Source organism: Aplysia californica, unplaced genomic scaffold (genome assembly GCF_000002075.1).
Source record: "Aplysia californica isolate F4 #8 unplaced genomic scaffold, AplCal3.0 scaffold00043, whole genome shotgun sequence".
Lineage (NCBI taxonomy): Eukaryota > Metazoa > Mollusca > Gastropoda > Aplysiida > Aplysiidae > Aplysia > Aplysia californica.
The window spans coordinates 570815-588465 of record NW_004797313.1 but is presented as its reverse complement, the minus strand read 5'-3'; the positions used below and the strand labels follow the sequence as shown (position 1 = coordinate 588465).

At 37.0% G+C, this 17651-nt stretch overlaps 1 protein-coding gene across 9 annotated transcripts in view; it reads right to left on the bottom strand.

Annotated features, from left to right (window-relative positions):
• The window catches only part of LOC101854148 (band 4.1-like protein 5), a 59732-nt gene that overhangs the window by 16910 nt on the left and 25171 nt on the right, over window positions 1-17651 (bottom strand). For 4 of the 9 annotated variants that reach the window (XM_013079191.2, XM_013079195.2, XM_013079196.2 and 1 more), the window contains exons 6-16: window positions 15454-15574; window positions 14233-14320; window positions 13754-13842; window positions 13266-13335; window positions 12661-12830; window positions 11775-11948; window positions 11076-11449; window positions 9700-9888; window positions 7356-7395; window positions 5445-5552; window positions 404-478 (exon numbers count right to left, since the gene is read on the bottom strand). In XM_013079191.2, coding sequence (XP_012934645.1) covers window positions 404-478; window positions 5445-5552; window positions 7356-7395; window positions 9700-9888; window positions 11076-11449; window positions 11775-11948; window positions 12661-12830; window positions 13266-13335; window positions 13754-13842; window positions 14233-14320; window positions 15454-15574 — 1498 coding nt within the window. The remainder of the gene's footprint in view (window positions 1-403; window positions 479-5444; window positions 5553-7355; window positions 7396-9699; window positions 9889-11075; window positions 11450-11774; window positions 11949-12660; window positions 12831-13265; window positions 13336-13753; window positions 13843-14232; window positions 14321-15453; window positions 15575-17651) is intronic. The other 5 variants (XM_013079192.2, XM_035968161.1, XM_013079193.2 and 2 more) reach the window with 5 other exon arrangements.

Below are 17651 nucleotides of genomic sequence, written 5' to 3'. Positions count from 1 at the left end.
TGTGTGTGTGTGTGTGTGTTTGCGTGGGTGAGTATGTGTGTGTGCACTGTTTGACAGGGGTCAGTTAGTTAGCTTGAAAGAGGAGCAAAGTGGACAAAGTGTTGAAAGTAAAAAATAAATAATAGGGACACAAAGAAAGCAGAGTAGATTTGTTCAAGTAAATACCACATGAGATTGTAGTTGTTCACCTATCACAACCTCCCACAACAATAAGAATACATGATTCTTTGCAATGATTAAACATTTTTAAAAACTGTAGGAAGATCTCAAATGCCATGCTACTCTTAACTGTCCTCCGAAAAAAAAAAAAGGATTAACAATTTTTTTACAGCAATTGTATAAGAAACATACATTTTGATAAAAAGAAACTCCAACAATTCAAACCAAACAAATATCTCATTACCCATTATTCGCAGAATGATTTGAGGTTCTTGATGACCCTCGTTCCTTTCTGGGCCGAGGTATGTTACTCCCATAACTGGAAAAAAAAAAGTCAGCAACAATTCATATGACTTAACTAATTCATGTGTTACGAGCTCGTCTAAATTGATCACAAAACATTTCACCATCCTGACCATTCATTAAGTCATGAGAGAAATCTGCTTGGTCAAAGTATCGAGACATTTTCAAAAAAGATAACTCTTTCCAAGTTAGAAAACAGTATCAGAGAGCATTCTAGTCCGCTGAATAGAACATCAAACTACTGACTGTAAGACTGCGAGTTCAATTCCCTGTTATGCGGGGTTGGAAAATGCATTTTTTAGGGGGATACTTTATCTTATTTCCTCAATTCACAAATCTGGAAATGTGTATTTGGGAATCTGAAGATCCTGAATATGTGAACAAAAACATTTGAGTCTTTGATTAACAGGCAGCCACACTGTATAGCTTTAAGAGCAATCCAAATTTTGTGATGCAGAAACTGGTCAAAGCATGCTGTGAGTTTCTTCCTAGGGAGGCTAAATAATGAATATCCTATCTCTTTTCTTGCAAAACTGGATAGAACAAGCTTGCCAGGAGGGATATTACAAAGCGGTACGAGCATTCGATCAGAAGTGAAGCAAGACAATAAACTGCAGCCTTATCTTTCTAACTTTTTCATAATTCTTGTGTGCAAAATCATAAAGAAAGTCAGTCAGAGCTGGATGAACGAGGGTGTGCTTCCTCACAGGTGAGTTGGGGGGGGGGGGGGGGGGGGGGGGGGCAGCAAAAAGACAATAGATGTAAAAGTTGTATAGAAAACCAAGACACTGATAATAAAAGAAATGGGAGAAAGCAGCAAGGAGGCAAGGTATTCAGCACAAAGATTTTTCAAAATGCTGCCAGAGTTACACCTTTCCAGACAAGCAGATTAAGAGAGTAAAGAATACACATGGAATGAAAAAGGAAGGCAGTTCGTTCAATGAAAATTTGATAGAATAATTAAGGTTTCCACAAAACCCAGCATTTCAATTCCACCATTCAAAGACTTTCACTGACGGAGGATTTATAAAGCCAAAGTCAAAGCTCCTGAGTTCAGGCTTTACACAATAGACTTGAGCATAAGACGAGTCTATAAAAGGAAAGGCAAATACTTGCATTCTTCTTTTCTTGTCCACTTTTCAGACTAGGGTGACAAGACAAACTTTAACAAAAGATAATAAATAGCATTGAGCCACAGGTCAAATACAAATAACCAGAAGTACTGAGGGGAACAGGCGACAAAATCAAAGTTTCTGCACTACAGAGAGACAAATTTAAGCTAGCAGTCAAGTTTAAAGCGACATAAGCTGAAGGCTACGCTGCTAGAGATTTGGGGCCACTTTCAAGGTCGACTTGTGTGTGGGGCTTACACCATCCAAAAGCTCATGATTTTAAATCCTTTAAGCAGGTTTAAGCTGGCTGGATTTGTGATAATTGGATATATGGACTTTTGATGACAACGTCCCTTCCCCCCTCCCTGTCTCTTTGAAAGAGACTACCCAACTCCTAAATTTCAGTTGTTTTCTTCTGCTTCATATTAAAAATCTGAGGCTACATTTGCAGCCCACAACAGGTTTGCAGTAGGTAAGAGTTATGGTGCCCGCTATGGCTCAAATAGGTAAAAAGAAATAAAGTAAAAACAAGTAGGCATGTGTGACATAAATTATCTCAAATGTTTGGGTATTTTATAACTTAAATTTTTTTTTATAACAACAACAAAAAACCAGAAACATATGAGCAAGGCATAGTTGTTACCAAATCAGAGTTGGCGAATATGAGAAAAACAAGAAAATTCTAGTACAGACATGGTTCAATATGAAGGACGTTATGATGAGAATAAAGTGATTATGTGGTGAAACAACATATATCTTGGAAGACAGCATCAAAAGAGTAGCTATAGATATAGTAGAGATCCTAAAATGGATTTTATTTGATGATTTTTACTTTTGTAAATGAAACAAAAGAATACCAAAAGACAGGAACATTTTAATGGAAAATTGAAAAAAGTCATTCTATGAGTCCTATAAAAAAATAAATAAAAGGTTGGCAGAGTGAATACAAGAAGTATGTTCCTACAGCCGTCTTCAAATTATAAACTTACTGGTCATCCTGAATAGAAATTTTAGGACAGAGTTTTGGGATTTAAGACAATCAAATTCAGAATGACAGCAAATAAAGTTGTAATCAGATACCAGTAAGTAAATATACAACAAAAAGATAAAGAAAACAAACAACTGGAGAACAAAAGAAAACTAAAGTAGATCTAATGACTTCATGAAAAGTCCACTGCACTGTGTTAATAAACAAATTTTTTTTTACGAACAGAATCTCTGTGGAACAAACTCATTCATTCTCCTTCTAATTCATCTCGAGGAACATGTTAACAAATAGAAAATTACATTTAATTTATTTAAACAATAAGAAATCTTGATTTGGCGGACAACATTCAAAAGGTTGGGGGGGTTTTAGGTCCAAATACTTTACTTTACTTTTCCGATCCAGTGGCCATTTGAGTTCTAGCCCTTCGGCCTGAGTTATTGATCCCCATAAAATCTTCTATTCTGTTATCTAACCTGTTCACACATAAATACCAATGACTTTTTGCAACAATTAGGTTAATTTTTTTTACAATATTAGGGTAACTTTGAGATGTTTTTCAACCATTCACAGGCCTCTTACAGACCCAACACAATGTGGCGGTGTTCAACTTAAAGCTATGCTGTCTTCTGAGAAGAGTTCCTTGGTTTTGCCACTTGACATTTTATACTGCCTTAAAACAAGTAAATCATTTTAGAAGATATAATTTAAGAACATACATTGGAGAAATTATTATTATATATTTGTCAACGTGCCAAGGGTTGTCAAGCAAGAAGGGAGAGGATATCCCAACCATATAATTGTTTGTTTCAAATATGCAATTCTCTTTCGCCTGTGTAACTTATTAACCAGATTAAAATTATTTATTTGAAATGTGTTCATAATGCTTCTCGCTTTAGGAAATACTGACAGCTTAGAATAAAATGTGCATGCTTAAAATGTCTTTCACCAGCACTCTGGGATTTATGCAGTCATGGTTACAGGGAATAAATGTAAAAGAAAACATAATTGCATTTCCATATCATGCATGATTATGTTAAAAAAACAAGCAGTTTCCAGATTCATGCTCCGTACTTCTTTACCATGAAGAAGAGAATTTTTTAAGCTTTTGAGGGACAGTTTTTTCACATCAACAAATCCTTTCCTGAAAACAACCTGCTTTAAAATAGGAAAAAGAAACACTAAACACAGAAACTAACAAGTAAAAAATGCCATTTTATTCTCTTCCCGAGAGACACCCAAGCTCTCTTTTCCTTATCACAGATTCAAAATCACTTCAACAAAAGTGTGACTTTAGCCACCGTTCCATTTGCTCTATTCAAGTATATTCCTGCAGAACTCATAAAGGGCAAGACAACATCTTTTCTCCAATCCACTGCATAGAGAGATTCAGTCTGCAGCCTAAAAAATTACTTGCAAAATCAATTTCCTCTCTTCATTTGTTTTTTCAGATTATTCCTTCAACACAAAAGTTTGCTGATAAAATTATGAGGAAGATTGGGTGACTGTTTATTTTAAATATATTTTACTTGAAAGCAAAACGTCACTAGGAGAATTAAAAACCGGTTTCAGTTATAACAAATTTGACTGATCAAATCAATAGCTTATTGCAGTACACGCACATGTACCCTACAGACACTGCCTTTAGTTTATGCCCTAAAATCGATAAATGCATGCATGCAGCTGGAATCATTTTAATCCTGCACATTCACAAACTGTTGTTCTTCTTTTCTCCTAAAGATACTGTTTGGAAATCAGCATTTTCCATTCAGACTTCCCTGTCAAATTCCATCTCTCCTCTTCTCATTACATTTTCAATGCTTTACTCAAACGTTACACAACATCAATAAAGAAAATACACAATTAATAGTTATACCTTTTGCACCAAAAATATTGGCCCCAAAAAGTTATGAACACGTTAAGTACGGTAAAAAAAAAAGTAGAAATCAAATAACAGACAAGACATGCAGTAATATTGTTCTGTAACAAGCGCATGATACCATCTTATATTGATAATACTTTCAAAACATTCTAATATTAGGAACAAACTGGTTATTGTTCATGACATAACATTCTCACGGGTGTCTCAACCTCTTAACCAAAAGGGCAGCACTAAACTACATATACGTCTGCCATTCACATACTGTTGCTATCACTCCTGAAAAGAGTAAGTTTTGACAAAAATGTGCTTTGTACTTTGGCCTAAAAGGTTTTTGCGTTTGTTATGAAGAGTGGAAAATGGAAAAACCAAAGGAAAAAGAAGGAAAAATGAAAAGCCTGTGATAAAAGAGGAGACAATGAAGGAAACAAAGACAAAGAACAAGAAATTGTTATCAAATAAGCAAGTATTGGACGGATATGACAGAGGCAAACGTTATGATAATTGAGTAAGTTGTCTGTGTATAACATCTTTGGCTGTGAAACAACTGTAGGAAGAATGAATAAAATAAAGCAAACGCTACTTTCCAGCATGCCTTCAAATACTCTCTTCGAGTAGGATTCAAACATTGTGAGACATTTCTTCATTAACACACTTACTCAGCATTTTAGGATAAGAGTTGAATAGAAAGTGAGCCTCTGAAATAAATTTTTGCACAATCCTGCCAGTCTTTAACTGAAGTACACTATTCTCAAACAAATTCTTAATCACAGATTAAAATATACTTAACAGTATCATTTATCATCATTATTTAGCATTTGCCTCTGATAAAAGACTTGAAATTCAAGAAAAGACATTCGCTGTTTTGTTGTTTTTTTTATTACAATTTTCAATGTAGATCTAATTGAAAGGTTGAAGACACCCATCAAATGATTCAACAGGGAAGCAAGCACAGAGAATAAAAATACATTATTATATTCAAGATGCTGATAGCACAATCAACTACCTTTCGTTTTTCATGTCTTCCTCTTCATCACTATCACTGCTGACATTGTGATGTTTATTCTTCTCAGCCCTTTCAGAGGGCTCAGAATCATCTTCGCTATTATTTTCACTGCAAGCAAGCAATCAGGACCAGGTGTAGAAAAAAACAAAAACCAACATGTGACTCACCCACAAAAGTACAGTAGAATCTGGTTAATATCAACTCCGCCAAAGGATACTTTTGGACAATTTCAGTTACAGACAAAAAAACACCAACAAACTTACAGCTAATTGAGGCCCCTGGCTTGGCCCAAGAATTGTATCAAACCCCCCAAAAATAATTGAAGTAAAGACTCTTTTGTTTCTTTCTCTTCCAAATGTTACATAATTCTGTCTTTTTAATTTTGCTTTCTCTCCTGTCTGTTCTACTTTTCTTTTTCTCCTAGTCTTCATTTCTCTTTTACCCTTTCTACCATTTCCTTCCTTTCATTTTTCCTTTCTGTGGATACTATGTAGTCTCTCAACTCGAACATCAAAAGAAGAAACTTTGCAAAACATTGCAGTCAAACCTGTAATAAAGGTCACTTGTCCAAAACAGTCACCTGTACAAACGAGTATTTCCCACTTCCCGCCCTTGTGTTTTCTCTCTGTTGTAATGACACTGTGTCAAGACATCCATCTATCTAAGACAAACACTTTTCTCCTCAACAATGGGTGGCCACTTTGGACGATGTAGATTGTACTTTGCGTGTACTTGGAGGTACAATTTGAAACCAGTGGGAAAAAATAGTCCCTGACAAAGAGACAGGATTACTGCTTGAGAACATCTACGATCAGTGAGAGTTGTGGTACAGTCGCTTTGCCAGGTAGTCAGCAGAAATGTCGATGAAAATACTTGTCCAAGGCATGACAGACGAATTCCAATCACTGAATATATTCACAACTGATTATAATTAAGAAAAATTTGGATCTGCTATGCCAAGTCTTCCTTCAACTTCTCTCCTCCCCCCCCCTCCCCTCCTCCCCTCCCCGATGAAACACTGGAGTGATAATAACCGGATACTACTGATATGAAAATAAAATAAACTTTAAAATAATAATAATAACAACAACAGAGCCCCGCCATAAAGCACTATGTAAAGGTTAAATTAGCCCAACTTCTAAAAAAGGAATCAAAATCATGAGTCAAAGAAAGGAACAAAGATTTTGCACCGGTGATTTCTTTGTTCATATAAATCAAGCAGAGGTAAATGTCTATGGTGAAATATTAAGGCTATGCAAAACAAATGTGATTTGGTAAAAAAGCAAATTCAAAGAGTTTGTTTAGTGTTACAAAGAGTAGACGAGAGTATATGAAAATGTTCACTCCTCCGCTACTATGGGATGATTATTTCTTTATTTATATTTACTACCTGCACCCCCAACCCCTACCCATAGAGTAAGATTTTTCCTGTATGTGGTTAGCAAGACAGAGAGAAAAACAATAGAATTGTACATGACTATGAATAGATCATCAGAAGCAAAGATGGCTGTAAGTTATTTTCTGTAGACCAAAAAAATTACAACAATCTTGCACCATCCTGGGGTAAGTAAATGGTCTCAGAGTATGTCGGTATTAGAGGAGGGCAAACTTCAGAAGTGAGAGTGAGAGAGAGAGGTAAACCAAGAAAGAATTAGGACGCAGCTTGTCAATTTAAACAGCATCTGATAAAGGAGAAAGAGGAATTGAGAGTGAATAAATTAAAAAGTTTGAACAATCTGTCAATATCCTGTGATCCCCTAATTTTCACAAATATTTTTTAAAAGAAAAATCAAGGAAAGGGACTTGATAGAAAAAAGGTCAGCCCATGTCATGATGACCTTATGAAATGAAGTCTGAAAGCAAAATCAATGACAAATAAATATAACTGAAACAGAGACAAGAACAAAATACCTTCTCTCTCTCTCTGCAGCTGGCTCATCAGCGTTGCCCCCTGTTAAAAAGAGGAAAAAGAAAAAGAAAAATTGTTGGTGGTAAAGTTTCCAGAACTAAATAATGTGTAAAGCGAAAGCACAGTCGTTTCATATCCAAGGTGCGTAAACAGTAATGCAAGACTCAAGGAGTCAAAAGGAAAGTTTCTGATAAGTTGAAACTGCAACAAAGGTAATTGTTAATTTCTTCCAGAGGAGATTCAATAAAATACATCTTGTCTAAGACCATCAAGATGTATTTTAAGCTTCAATCAACATTTCCAGTGAAAATGCTACAAATAATAGGTGCATAAAAAAAGGTGAAAACATCCATAAAGAAATATATCCTGCTATTTCCTACTGCACAAAGAGCACAGTAAGAGTGTTTAGCTTCCAAGAAAACAATCCCTAGCCTTCCATTTACTTTCACCTTCGCTACGTCAATCAACATCTTTTGATAGTAAAGCGTTAAATTAAATATAGCCATTATGTTGAGGACCAATTTCAATTAACTACATATTTCCTCAGCAAAATTAAATGGGAGTATACAAATCTCTATGATATACGCCTTGACATTCTTTGAGGAAGATTAAATAACTTTCATAAAACAGCAAATTGAATCTGTTGTTCAAATTTTTCTGTATCATTCACCTAAAAATATTTCTAAAATATAGTTTACAACATGAACACAGGATCATAAACAGAAAAGAAGATAAAGGGGTGTATTCTGGTTTGAAGGCAAAGAAGGAAAATTAATTTTGCTTATTACATGTACTTGTTCAAGAAACTAATTCAGCTTTTAAATTAAATTTGTTTGAAGAATTTATTCCTTTTTTTTAACTCCAGAGCATCTTATTTTTTTTTATTATGCTCTCAAGAAAATTAAATTACCCTATCTCTGTTGATAAAGTAGAAGTAGCACACCCTAAGGAGATACAATGTCAGTCAGCCATTTCGTAGGCGGAGTACGCAGTCCTGCTTCAGAACATCGCACAGAGAGGAAATATTCCATACAGACACAGATCAAGCAAAATGGTTTTGATCCCAGTCAGGAGTCCGAATCAAGCCAGTAACTAATGCTTTACACATTAAGTTGATAAGCAACTGCCCCATTGCCGCAAGAAATCTATGTCTGTTAAAACCCCTTCAATCAAAGAGACTATGTATTTTGCAGAGGCTTTACAGAATTGAACTGCTGTTAGCATGCCTGAAGTACAAATCCTCAATTTAGGTAAACTTTATATCTTGTTTTCCACACACAGAAAGAGGACTACATTCTACAAGTAGGGTAAAAAGAATTGTGCTCAACAAGAACCAGTGCATGAATACAAGTACATATATAATGCCCATTGGTTAGTTTAAAGACAGAAATACTGTTACATCAAAAACAGAAATACCAACATTAAAACAAAATAAAAAACAAAGGCAGGCAAATACAAAAAGTTTGCATCTGAAAGGTAAAATATTTTTCATAACATATTGGAGCACATACTATCAGAAACAGGAAGATGATAAAATACTTTCTGGAGGGGCATGAAACGGGTTTGTTACCCTCAAATAAAGGAAAAATACTTGTTCTGTGATGGTTACATTTGAATTTTTTATTCAAAGCACAAGAAAGTGATATGCTGACCTTGTCCACTGCTTTCATGAAGGGATAATTTTTAAAATCTTATGTTTTATCTAATATAAATAAAGCTGTTTCTTTTGGTTTAACAGAAATTAACTTGTCACTCAGAAATTGCCATAATTTCTTTTAGGCTTTGCAACTATAAAAGAAACAACAACAGCAAGACATTATTGAGGCAAGCATTTATATATAGGATCAGTCGCACCACAAAACAAACTTTTCATGTTTAAGGCTTGGCTCAGAGATGCCTCGAAGCTTGTCACTTTATTTAGGACTTTTATCATTTCATTGATGCAATCCTAAAAATAATCTGACACTGACTTCGAATCACCATCTAAGTGAATTAGATGAAAAGAGAGACTGGTAACTTTTCTAAACTACTACTTGCGTCCTTCAAAACCCTGACTGTGGATACTTTTTTTATAATTATTTTTTCAAGAGCAATTATCAGGAAAGATACGTTTTCTAATTTCAAAAGACATTATTTTTTCTATCTAAATTTGTACCCACAGTTCTATCTGAACATAACTGATCATGGCCATAGCGCTGTTTAATGGTGCGACTTCTATATTCATTTAGACAGAACAATACTATATAACTTGGTTAACTTTCAGACAGGCTAGCAGTCTACAGATACTGAAAGTGAATAGCGTACATGAAGACAAGTGAAAAGAATGAATCATAATAGAAAAAAAACCTTTCAGATGATCTTCTTCCATTTTGGCTTTGAGGATATTACATTTCAAGCTCTCTGGAGGGATACTGGAAGCCCCTCCTGTGAATTTCACTTGGTTGTTTTGGAAAGTGTTGACATCTTTCCGTTTCACTGGGACAGGAACAGATTCATCCAAGTTCTTCATTTTTGCTATTGCTTTCTCACTTTCGTCTGGTAAATGGGGAAAAACAAAAACAAACTCAGTGTAAATGTCTACCATGTAGATCTCTACCAATGCACCTGTAAGTCTAAACTATAAAACATTAAGTTCCTTAATCTTCACCTACGAGTAGCAATGCCACTCGATGCCAGCCGACTTTAAACTTACATGCAAGGCACCTATTTGGGGAAAGCTGTAAATCATTGTCTCCAAAGCGGGTGTGAAGCACATAAGAGAAGCAGGTGCTAAAGAACACTTGGTGGGATGCAACTCCTGAACATGCTGCACCCAGCCCAAAGGATTATATATGAAATAATACTGACAAACAGAAACAAGTAGAGCCATTTTCTGATTTCAAGGGCTTGTCCCTACTAAAGTCTCATTAACCCTATCTGTATGTCGTGTTTTACTATCGTATCCATATGACATGGGGAACTCTGTGCCCCCTCTTTCCAAAGAGGAAATTGACTCGTTAATCCGATCCATATGTTTTGCATATTGCATAGCAGTTGGTCAAAATGATTTTTTGAGAAATACTGAAAGTTTCAAAGAGACCTTTGCACTAGAAGTATTCTAAAATGGAAAGAATACAACCCCTTGGGTACAAAATGACCTCAGGCATACAGAGAGGGTTTTAAAGATTTAAAAGTTCTTCTTTTCCCACAACCATCCTTACAGCTAGAGCAGTAAAAATTATGCCCAAGGGTAGATTTTAAAAATGATTCACAAATGCAAACTGAAACAACAAAATACAGACATGAGTCAGTGCATAAGTAGGACATCCACAACACAGCAAGACAGTGCTAGAACGTTTGTCTGTGGTGCACTGTCAAACAATACAAGGCTCACAGACCAGACAAATCATTATTTTTTTTGGCATTTGTACAGATTCTTTTATCTTTTCCTTTCACTTAAACATAATTATAGCTTTAATTAGCATACCGCCAAGAACATTTGAAAGGTCACAAATCAGATCAACAACTTAAGTTCACTTCCTGAAGCCAAAAAACCGATGTGTTACAATTCTCTTTATGCTGAAGTGGCAAACTTAATAATTCTGCAGTGATTAAATTCTTCAATAAATGATGCTTGAAGTTAACATAAAATTTGGTGTAACTATTCCTTCTTTTAATATCACCATACAACAAGCACTCAGTCTGCTCATTCCGTGGACAACAACACAAGTCATTCAGCTCACCTCTCAGATTGATGTTATTGTCTTCAACAGAGGACTTGCGCCCGTTGGGGGTAGAGACGGGCCCCTCGCCCGATCCGCCCGATCCCTTTTCCAGCGCAGCCGACTTAATGAGCGTGTCAAGTCTGTCCAAAGCTGAGCCTGAAGGCTTGGATGAGCTGGAGCCAGTATCAGGCAACTCAGAGGATGTGGAATTAGATTTGAGATTTTTCCTCGCAGTGGGCTTCGGGGGACGAACTGGAGGACTGTCAGGAGCTCTCACACTGGACTGTGCTGTGGCCGTGGTCGAGTTGCTGTTGACCGACGCCCGCGCACTGTCTGGCAGGGCGTCAAACGTAGTTTCCACCGATGCTTTAGTGGCCGCAATAGCTGCTCGTCTGTAAGAAATAAAATAAAACAATTAAGAAACGCCAAAGGCACAAGTCTATTCACAGCTGATAGTTAAGTGGTCAAACTAAACAGGATAACATTTTATTAAATGCTGCCGAGTCATGCGTAAATATGCGTAAAAGACATTTTGTTCAACAAAGAATAAAAAAACACAAAAAGAGTAAAAATCTGTGCGATTTTGAAACGCAATAGTTATAATGCAGCAATGCACAAAAAGACTTCTTTTTTTTTGCAGTGTACGTCTCTAACAGGTGTACCAATGACAATATGAGTGCCGAGAAACATTCTGAAACATGGAAATGTAACACAAACCTGTCCCTGTCCTCCTCAAGCCTTTTCTTCCTGTCTGCATCTTTCTTCATCCTTTCCTCTCTCTCTTTCCGCTCAAATGTGGGCCTCCGTGAATATCTGTGACTAGGTTTTCGCTCAAATTTTACGCTCCTCCGTGCTCTGTTCATCGTTGCTGTTTGGTATTCGGTCCGGCCACTTTTGAAATAAAACAGAAAGCAAAATTACATTAAAAACATTGCTGTATGATGCCAGGAAAACTGAACATACTTTGCACCAAGCCAGCTGAGTAAAACTGAACATACTTTGCACCAAGCCAGCTGAGTAAATCTGAACATACTTTGCACCAAGCCGGCTGAGTAAATCTGAACATACTTTGCACCAAGCCAGCTGAGTAAAACTGAACATACTTTGCACCAAGCCAGCTGAGTAAATCTGAACATACTTTGCACCAAGTCAGCTGTAAATTGTCAAATTACTTTACTGAATTTAAAAAAAAAAAAAAAATTCTTTGAACTTGCAACTAATAATGCAAAGCACAGCACTTGGAGGAAGTAAAAGGAGGTTATGAGTGAGTACAAAAATATGTTCTCATTGAGTGAAAGGCCTGTGAATTGAGTAACTTTTCAGAAAACATTACATACATAAAACAAATATCAAGTGAAATTGTCCGAGACGGCCACCCAATGTTGAGGAGAAAAGTGGTTGTCTTAAACAGATGGACATCTTGAACGGTGTCATGAAAATGTAGGGGGGGAAAAATGGGGGTGGGGGGATGGAAGTGGTTGTTTGTACAAGTGACTGTCTTGGACAGGTTGCCGTTAGAGCAGGTTCCACTGTACTTCGGTCAACAGGTACAGTGTCAAAAACAGACAACAATATGTTTCTATAAGCTTGTAAGATCACTTACCTATACCTAAACCGCGAGCCCATCCTGAAAAAGTTCTGCCTCCCAGTGCTTCCCTTCACAGGTCCTTTGAGACGGAAAAAGGCATGATGTTCCACCGCACACTTCCACAAATGCTTGCAAGCTTTCTTGGTGGTGCAGTGAAACTGAAACGAGTGGTCCTGGCTCTGACCCTGAGGAAGAAACATCCCAAAAGAACTGTCAGCAACCGATAAGGACTATACTGAGGTATGTTTCTGTTAAAAGAGCATTTCAAATATCTGTAACAATAAATGACAAGCATTTTTTTTTCAGTGGCTATAAATTCTACCCTTCTATTTAAAATATTTCACACCAATAGGAACATCATAAATGATAGCCTTTAACATTAAATCTTTTTCAAGAAAATACAATGATAGTGTCATAAAATTGACATAATTTACAAATATAATTTAATATTAATCTCAAAATGAATATAAAATATCAACAAACCCAGTATATGAAGATAGAGAGAAACATAGCTGTGCTAAAATTCAAACGAACAAAAGAAAAATTATCTTTATAATTAGCTTCTTAATTCAGTAATCACTTTAAAGCGAAGATAAAAAAGGGGATCAAGCACTTCTTACCGTATCGTCATCTTCCACCGCAACAAGCATAAGCTTTTTGCCTTTGAAATCAAGTTTAGTCATCTTTGGCCTGAAATAATCAAAAACACAATTAACTATGCCTCACTTTGCCTTAATAAAGCAGTCATATGAAGAAAACAAAAATTATGTATGTGAAAAATGACAAAAAGAAAAGTTAGCCAATCAGTCCCTCAAACATTTAATTTTTGTTCCTCACATCTTTTTACATCCATTGATACACCCTATAAAATCCTTAACAGATTCTCAACAATCATACAATTTTCTCAATGATTCTGAAACTGCATCAGTAAAAAAAGAGGAATCTATATTTTCAATTCTGAATAGCCTCTCAATCTTCAAAATGCTTTTCCTTCACCTGAAAAAAGCTGAAGCAATAAGAATGTCAAGGAATACAAGTGTGACAAGTGTAAGTTAATGAACTGGAAAACTGTCTACCAGGCAGTAGACAGTAATAATCAGAAACTTACCAGAAAAACAACCCAATCTTCTGCGAGCCCTCGAAAACCAGAATTCCAGTAGGAGTCAGACCAAGACTGTAGGAGTTACCATCTCTGCCCTGATGGAAAGAAAAAGTCGCATATTCAGAAAACGTAAAGAGAACTTTAGATGCTGAAGAAGTAGGTTTGTCTTATCGAAAAGGTAGGAACCCAGTGTTGTGAGGCGATAACAGCAGGGAGATGCACACTCACCAAAATTATCAGCCGGTCTCCTTGTTTGCAGTTTTTTGAATTGTCAAAAAAATTTATTACCACACAATTCATAACAACCAAGGTTGTTGATAGAGGCCAAGGTTGCTATTGGGGGGAGGGGGGGGGTGTTTATATAGGAAAAATTCAATTATACAAGCTAAAGTTGCTGTTTGGCAGAGGTTGCTGTTTGGCGGAGGTTGCTCTTATCTGGGTTGCTGTTAAGTGGACACAACTGTACAAACCAAAACAACACTTACCATCACAGTGTGCATGTCGACACCGTACAGTTCCAGCCACTTGGCCTTGTGCAAAAACTGCAGCTCTGCAAGGGCTGGTGTCTGACCACTGTAAAGAGAGAAAGAGAGAGCAGATGTGAATCACTGAAGTTATCTCAACCTCTGGGCTCTTTGTCCTTCAGTTTTACAGCACCAGCAGGTTCTTTTAGTTAGTGTAAGGAGATGCTCAAATATTGTGATTAAATAATAATAATAATAATAATAATAATAATAATAATAATAATAATAATAATAAATAATAATAACAACAATAACAATAATAAAAACAATAATAATACATGGCTTTATATATCACGTTTCCATAATTTACGAGGCTCAATGCACTTTATAAGATATCTCAGCAGCCTACAGTGGCATTTAAATACAGGCAGCATTCACGCACAAGGTCTTTCATATACATAATGCAAATCATAAAAAGACACAATTGTATGCATTAATGCATGAATACGATACAATGACATCAATGAAAACAACACACAAAGGATTTGACTCACCACTTGTTTTTACAGGAGCACTATTACATCACACGGGAACCCCACCCTCTCCCTGGATCAATTCAATCTACAAAACCTCACCCAGTGCCAAATCTGAAGCAGACATCGGCTATCAAGGTTTGTCAAGGATTTCTATGTTCCCATCCTCCAACCAATGTCAAAAGTCTACATAGCACATCAACCTCTGAGCCAGAGATGACACCGTCAGCGTGACAGAACATTATTTATCTAAAAACATTTGCACTAAGAGCTGCTATTTACACTTTTTTTTTTTTAAAGAAAGAAAACCCCAAAATTGTCTCCACTTTCTGCCCCCATGCCCTCACCTCCTTGGCCCCCTCCTCTGGGCTCCTGACTCTTTCTGCAGCCATTCTATTACTACTCCCTGGCTCCTTCTTACTGCTGTCTTTCAACCACACCCCTGATCTTCCGGTAGGAAAGATCAACACCCAGCCTTCTCGGACAAGGGTGAAAAATCTCAGAGGTCCCGTGTGCAAGTTGCACACGTTAAAGATCCTTTGGTGGTCTAAAATCGATAAGAGTAGGCTTTGGCTGCCACCCGGGCAAAATTCAAAATATCCTACTAACCGAAAATGTTTAATGTGTCCTGTGGCTTCATATGATCTTATACAGTTGCGAGCGTTGTGAAACACTTACACAAAAAAAAGAACAAAAAACCTGTACTCACTAGTAATCTTTGTACTTTTCGAAAATGTCCAGCTCCATCTGCTCCGTCTGGTTTGGGACAAACCTGAACTCAGACACGGTCCCCGGGGAGTGCACGTCCGGCTCATAATCACCAAGCTCAGCTGCAAGTACACACAGAAAGGAAAACCATTAAAGTTTTTTATACAACAATCATTTAATTCCAAACTTGTTTTGTTTCTTTTTGAGTGAGCAAAGATGATAAGTAATACCGAGTAGTGTACCTTGTTTGGACTGAGTTACTAAATATGGTTTGCAAAATGTAGCAAGTGTTGTTGTTTTTTTAAATTCACTACGCTAATTAAAGTCTCACCTGTCCAATACAACCACCCAATGTCGAGGAGAGAAGTGGTCATCTTAGACAGATGGTCCTCTTAAATAGTGCCATTATAATAAAGAGAAGGCCAAAAAAACAACCAAGGAGAGAGTGGATAGTCTAGTAACCATTTGTACAGGTGATTGCCTTAGACAGGTGGTCAAGTTCGACCGTACACGTATTACAGCAAATACAAATTATATAATGAATTCACAGTATGGCTCTACCAATCCTACTCCTCAATATTCAACTGCACACTAGAGTCCAACCATTATTTAATTAGAAAAGTTCGCTGGGTTTTTTTTCATTTAGTCAGTAAAAAAAGTGAGATACAAAAGTAAGAAAAAGGTCAAAGGTTCTCAAGACTCGTTAGGAACAAGGTCAAATACAAAAATAGATCGCGTGCCTGGACCACCTTTATCAGAACGGAAAGAGATGACAATAAACAATACTCTGCATGACTCACTCACTCCACCAGTACGCGTGCCAATATGGATTACTCATGCCCGCCCAATATTGTGTCCTTTTCTAATATCAAACAAAGAAACAAATACAGATACAAAAACAAAAACAAACGTAAAAACAAAAACATGTAAACTTGAAGCATCGGCGCGGCCCATTCGCGGGCACTCAAAGGTCGTCGTCCAAAAAGTGCCAACAGTATAACAGCACTCGTACACGCAAACACACCATGTACATGCTGATACACAGAAAATGCATTACAGAAACGTAGTGTGCACATTCGACGCACTGTAAGTGCCGGCTGAGTGAAAGGGAATACTCTGAGCGTATTGAGTGGGGTTGTCGAGCTGAGGCATAAAGTACAGGGAGCCAGCTGGATAATCAGCTATAATATTTCGCGAGCTACGGCCGAGAAAAAAAAGGGGGGGGGGGGGGGGGGGATTGCACCCCCGAAGGGGATCACCTACCGACCAGCCTTCTCAAACACTTGGAGAGCTATGAAAAGAACAAAAATAAAGCAAAAGAACAGAGGGATAGATAGAGGTATCACGAAAGACGGAGAGGACAGAACGACCGATGTGACGCGCAAACGTGCTGTGTGTATAATAATTCTCTCTCTCTCTCTCTCTCTCTCTCTCTCTCTCTCTCTCTTTTGTATTCTGTTGTGTTCGATTTGTTTCAGGGGGTGGGGGGGGAGTATTTTTTAAAATTTTCTTAAAGTTTTTTGTTCGTTTGTTTTTGGTGTTTTGATTTCTTTTTCACATCCGTGCTCTCAGTCGCCCGCATTTTTCCCCAAATAGCACGATTGGCATAGCTTTTGACTTTATCTTTGCGTGCACTTTTAGACTTGGGGAGATCCACCTAAAGATTTATGAATCGATAAATCAACAAAACACGAAGGCATTCCCTTTTTTTTTTACTGGGAACTCGGATGCTCTTTTTCAAATATTCCAAAACCTTTAACATTTTATTTTTTCACTATTCACTATTTAATAGCGTCACGTTTTCATTCAGTAAGGCTAGTTCCGTGCTGAATTTCTCATGGAAAGCTTACGGGGTTTTCTTGGGGTTGTTGGTTTTTTTGGGTTTTTTTTTTGGGGGGGGGGAGTTGGTATGTTTGTAGTGTGCATACATGTGCAGCGAAGATTATAATTTGAACCCCCCAAAAATAACTTCATGTCTCAAGACAGAGTTATAGGTACATATTATTGAGTCCTGGAAAGCAAACTATAAACTAAAGATATTTCGAACAGCGAAGAACCTGGTTAGAGTTAAAACAAAAACAACAGCAACAAAAAACAACAAAACAACAAAACAAAATCGTCCATGGCTTTCTTTTTTTTAAATGTGGAACAGAAATGGCGGTCCCGCACGAACTATCGGTTCTTGTCTGACAAATCCCC